The 5660-nt window shown below is 42.6% G+C and overlaps 2 protein-coding genes across 5 annotated transcripts in view; one reads left to right on the top strand and one right to left on the bottom strand.

The window, feature by feature from the left end:
* The window catches only part of LOC146592629 (uncharacterized), a 33473-nt gene extending 30013 nt beyond the window's left edge, over positions 1 to 3460 (top strand). The window contains exons 7-8 of the transcript XR_014896543.1: positions 2776 to 2858; positions 3384 to 3460. The gene's annotated coding sequence lies outside the window, so the exon portion shown is untranslated. The remainder of the gene's footprint in view (positions 1 to 2775; positions 2859 to 3383) is intronic.
* PDCD6 (programmed cell death 6) overlaps positions 1 to 3847 on the bottom strand; it is a 10027-nt gene extending 6180 nt beyond the window's left edge. For 2 of the 4 annotated variants that reach the window (XM_085310699.1, XM_085310700.1), the window contains exons 1-2: positions 3765 to 3847; positions 677 to 738 (exon numbers count right to left, since the gene is read on the bottom strand). In XM_085310699.1, coding sequence (XP_085166825.1) covers positions 677 to 738; positions 3765 to 3844 — 142 coding nt within the window. In that variant the 5' untranslated portion in view covers positions 3845 to 3847. Of the gene's footprint in view, positions 1 to 676; positions 739 to 1237; positions 1565 to 3302; positions 3390 to 3764 lie in introns of those variants that run through there. The other 2 variants (XM_085310702.1, XM_085310701.1) reach the window with 2 other exon arrangements.
* Between the last annotated feature and the right edge of the window lie 1813 nt (positions 3848 to 5660).

Raw genomic sequence — 5660 nt, 5'->3', positions numbered from 1 at the left:
AAAAAAAAAAAAAAAAAAAAAAAAAGGCTATTGGAAAGTTTCTTCTGTTTCCATTTGCTTCCATGAGTTACTTGAGCATACCCTATGAGCTTCCCTCATTAAGGAAAAAAAGTTTCTGCCCACCCATAACTCTTACCAATCTTCATTTCCTGTACCATAATGTACAAAAAGACTGTATGTTTACATCCAGCCTTTRTTACTGCACATACAGTCTTTGTCAAAGTTATAAACTGATCCTGGTTTTTTAAAGAAAAAAAAAGTGAAGTGACAGGTTTAATAGTGATGAGTGAGGAATATGAATCACTTTATTTTTTTATAGGAAACAAAGCTGAAAAAAAAGTAAAGAGGTGATGTGCATGCCTTCTCTCCCCAGAACGCAAATCAATGGGGCTTACAATAGGAACTTTGCATGTGGTGAATTATTATTAACACGCATCAAAACCAGAAAACTTTCCTTGAAATCCAAAACCCAAGAACAATGTGCTCAAAAAAAAATGGAGGCACATTGTCCACTTTTTCCCTCCCCTTCAACCTTTAGCTGTAGATTAAATGGTATTAATAAATGTTGACAACTCCCCTCCCCCCAGTCAAAGAATTTTGACATGAAGTAATCAGTCTAATGAAACTGTACATTAAGTTTACAATTAACTATCTCACTGCTCATTTACAGACTTACCATTAGATAATGCCTGCTGAAGTTCATGATCAGATATTATTCCACTCCTGTCTTTATCAACCCTGCCAAAAAAAAAAAAAAAAAAAAAAAAGCTTTAAATGTGTGCAATTAACAGGTTCCACTTACAGTTGTGGACACCTAATCATTCTAGTCCTACTCGCAAAAATAAGAGTAAACTTCTCCATAAGAGTCATCAATAACATTTTATTTGGTAAACCATTTCACTGTACTACAAGTTAAACACATAATTAAGACTGATGAAATACACTGGAAGAGAATACAAACTACAAAGACAACTCACCTAAACTTACTTGTCAGTTAAGAGACCCACACAACCATCCACACTGACAAGAAAGGTTTTTTTTTATTATTATTATTTTTAATAAGAGCAGAGTACACAATGCTCTAATGAAAAGGTTAAATCCACAAAATGTCTGGTGTTACAATACTTAGTTTGGCTCCCAAAGCACAGGCCTAAATTAGGCATCCAGTTTCTCACAGTAAGATGCTGGCAATGTACAGAAAGCTACCAGTGTAACGAGTACAAAATGTGGAAATAACCTACTGCAAGCCTGGCCCTCTTCTGGCATTCAAGCATATAGTAACTGTAAGTAGGTACCACTTTCCATTGTGTTTTCACAGTCTAGTCTTGGAGAATGGAGTTTTGTTCTGAAATTAAGAAACAAAGTAATTTATACGCAGATAAAGCAGGGTCACTCTTTTAGGAGGATATCTGAAGGGGGTGGTGGCTTCCTTCCATTTTATACAAGGACTGTAGTGGGCACACGAGACTTGTCTGTCTCCATCTTCTACTTGAAGGGGGCTCAAACCCATGAACTCACATTTCTGAAGACTGCCACATTTAGCAGTTAAGGGTAAAAGGAAGTAGATGATACCTATTTTTAGCTCAAAAAATAAATCAAAAGCCTACTGACTAGGGCTAGTTTTGGATGACTTAAGCAGAGAAGAGACAAATGTCCTATAAAATGGCAAACCTCACTTAAGTGTAGGCATGAAGAATGCTAAGCTAATCAGTTCTGAAGATAACAGACTGTATCTACCAGCTTAATTTGATGCTTCCTACTTCTTGTCTTGGAGTAGGATCAATAACTCGCATTCCCCATGCCACTGACAATTCCCCCTCCCTCAGTTATTTCCATTCCCAAGCAAAGTCATGCTTAGCTGGTCCTTCTGTAGAAGCCATTTTATTCATTAATTGCTATCTTTTTCTAAACTCTTAAAATTCTTTCTACCATATCATTTCTGAGGTAGGGAAAGGATCTAAACTGCATATAATATTCAAGTTGCAGGCATAAGTTGCAAAATTATACAATAGGAAATTTAAAAAGGGAATTGTCTTTTTACCATTTCTTTCCTACTAATTCTTAACATTTAATTTACCTTTTATGAGCTGCTATTGAGTGCTAAGCTGACATTTTCATGAAAATGTCATTATAACCTACCTATGCCTATAAATTGGTTCTGAGCATCAGTCAGGTTAAAGAAAACATTCATTTTATACACAAAATTATGTGCAGTTAAGGTGGTTCTTCCTCTATTATTATTATTATTCTATCACATACCTGTTCTGGATTTTAATCAACCATTAAACCAACCATCGTCCTTACAATCAGTCTATCAGTATTATAAGGTGCTCCTGCAAGCCTTCATAGTAATTTTTATACTAAGAGTGAGGACTCAGTATATTGAAGAAATTTCATTTTATCATTTACCTTCATAAGCAGCACCAGTTGCTTACAAATAAGTTGAGTGAAGATCCCAGAACCACTTCATCCGTCAGTGTGACAGATGACCATATATTCTTATTTTTAGCCAGCTATTTATCCAAAGGACCTTCCCTTCTATTCTACAGCTCCTAAACTTCTTTAAAGGCCGTTGATACTTAATACTATTGAATTGTTCCAGTTCTATCCATATCTATACTCAATCCTTATGAAATACATTCAAAAAATAATACAGCAATTTGCCAAACAGGAATTCTTTCAACAAAAGCCATGCAACTCTTCCTAATAGCTACGTTGTTTAAAATGATTCCTACTGGTTTGCCTGATACAATTGTTCCTCTGTTTTTTTTCTAGATGCTTTAAAAAAAAAGGAGTGGTATCTCTACATGCCACCTCTAGGTCCTCAGATGAAGTGGTTTCTATGCAAGGATTGAGAGGTAAGCCATCATCACATTCCTGAATCACTCAGGAATTACTGAGCACATTATCATCCAGTTTTAGCAATATATTGTTCATTTTATTTACTCCTTAATCTTTTCTTGCAATCATTAGTCACGACAGATCCTCTGATATGTCTCCTACAAAAACAAGTGCAATGTTGGAAAATCCCCTATTTCTCCCACGGGACATTGTCACAAAGAAACCAGTTAGTTTCACTACTGCTGTGGTCTCTACACCAATACTTGTTCTAATACTGGCCTACTGATTCTCTGGCAGTTTCTGTTCAGGATGCATTGGATTTATCATGAGTTTAAGCTTTCTGCTATAAACATTCACCATATTCCTTTTTACAAGCCTTCCCATGTTTTTATGTTTACCCTCCCGAGCTTTCAATCCTTTCTAGTTTTTCAGTTCAGAAATAAAAATACTTTGCAGGTTACCTTCTTGCATCCATGAATCCACCTTTCCTTATTCTAGATTTGGGCCGTGCCTTTTCTCGGGGACGTAACCTTTTCTTGCAGGGACGTAACCACCGCGCTGCTTAGACGCCCGGAAGCCCCGAGGCAGCCGAAGAGCACCTCCTCCCGGGGATACCCCGCGGCAGCTACAGCTTCACGCGGCTGCCGGGGGTTCCGGCACTTCCCAGCCCCTCGACGCCACCTCAGGCACCGCAGCCTCGGGCGGGCCGCTACCCCGCGAAACTAGCGAGTGCCCCTCACCGTCTGGACCGGCACCGTTCCCTCCGCGCAGGCAAGGCTGGAGCTGCCAGCAGCACCGTACGGCCCATGGCCGGCGCTGCCCCGCGCACCCGCCCCGCCCGAGGCGGAGGAGGGTCGCAGCGGCCACCTCGACACGCGCAGCGCGTCCGCGCGTGCCGCGCAGGTCGCTCGGCACAGCCTCACCTCTGGAAGACAGTCCACAGGAAGCTCGGATCAGCCAACGCAGCGCCGCCGCCGGGCCGGTACTGATACCCAGCCGCCATGCCCCGACACACCACCCGCAGCCTGCCGCGGGTCCCGCAGAACAGGAGCGCGGACACCGCTCCCCGCAGTTCCGGCGCACGCTCGGTTACGCAGCGCCGTCCGTTACGTCATCGGCGGGGCACRCGCACAGCCTTTTGCGGGAGGCGCTGGGGGAGTCTTGGGAGCAGGCGCGACAGGCCCTGCCGTTCCCCGGGGACAGCACCGCCCCCGCCGCGCCCGGGCAGAGGCGGGGCTTCCCGCAGGCCGGGCAGCCGCCGGCGGGCGGGCCGAGCCGCCCTGGGCGCTGCTGCCCGTGACTGCTGGGGGGCGGCGGGGCTGGCACGCCTTCCCGCTGGGCTGAGGCACGGCTCCCGCCTTACGAGCGCTTCCCCCGTGTGGAAGCGCCTGGGAGCGAGGACGCTGCTATTTAGAATGAAAATCCAGGAAAACGGTTCCGAACTCGGGTTACTTTCACCACTTCTGGCACCTTTAGACTAGGCCTGCGCAAAAGCTCTCTGCTCTTCCCCTGCAGAACCGTTTCTGGGGAGTGCTTGCCCAGGTCCTGGTCTGCTCTCCGCCCAGCCATTACCTGAGCAGCCTCTTTCCTGAATTTTGAAATAAGCATCTGCCCTTCTTCACAAACAGGAGGCTGCAATGAGCCATGCTTCAAGGTCTTCAGCAGTCTGGCCTTTTGAAGATGCTGTATGTTAACTAAACACATCAGCATCCCTACTCCAGAATGATCTTAACTGTGACAAGATGATAAATAAGCACTGCAGTCCCCTTATTGTCTAAGGATGCAGCTATGATACAATGCATGTTGCACTAGTAAAAGGAGTTACTGTCTGTACCAAAGTGTGCTTAAGTAATAAAAATAAAACCATTCTTAATTGAACTGGCATTTAATTCTTCCCATTCATTGAGCAGCATTTTGGAAAAGCTAAAACATAATTTTGTCATATTCTTCTGAATGGAAAATACCATTAATCTTTACAAGAAAGAATAGGGCATTATGTATTGAAAGGACAGTTTAATAACTTTGAATTAATACCAGGTTTAGAAATACTGGTTATTTTAAAAAAACGCAGCGAATGCAGGGGTCACTTCCACGGCAGCAAGACAAGTTAAACAATACCTCAACTGCTGGGTGGACAATACCACCTTCAAAAATGTACTTTAGCTCAGTGAAGCCCTCACTACAAGTGGTAAGAAAATAAGGAGCATGATCTAGCCACCTGCATACAGGAATTGTCCTGTCTTTTCCTGTCACCAGCTGCTGGGATACAGATTTATGACTCATGTGGAGGCTGGCAAAAAGACAAGCTGGAAAAGGTATATTTACACATTTGTCATGTAGGGCTCAGGAAGCCTGAAGTAAAAAATTAGGCCTTCACAGAATGGGCTACTAACCAGGTCTACTTCTTGCTAGCAAAGTTGCCAAAGCAAAACTTGGAAGATTGTATTTTTCTTTCCACTCTTTCAGCTACTCTTACGTGTCTTACATGATCACGGTAAAAGCGAATCCTTGTCTCTGACAACTGTGTTCAAGTATTCATAGGCAATGCCTTCATTCTGTCCTTCATTGAAAAYATTTTAATTTAGCAATTTTCTAGTCATATTTTATAATGAGATGGATAATACTACAAATTAACTTTAAGCATTAATCCAAAAATACTGTGGAAATGAGAAAATATCTTGCATTTCCAGAAAACAATCAACTCCAAGCAGTACTCACACATTTCATCTAAGCTGCTCTACACTTCAAACAACTGGAGAAAAGAAGTGATTGACATCTATTGTAATTCTATAAGGATGTAAGTAATACACTGCTGAGGA

This window comes from Rhea americana, unplaced genomic scaffold, assembly GCF_003343005.1.
Source record: "Rhea americana isolate MKP2758 unplaced genomic scaffold, rheAme1 scaffold_323, whole genome shotgun sequence".
NCBI lineage: Eukaryota > Metazoa > Chordata > Aves > Rheiformes > Rheidae > Rhea > Rhea americana.
This window is presented reverse-complemented; position numbering and strand designations above follow the sequence as displayed.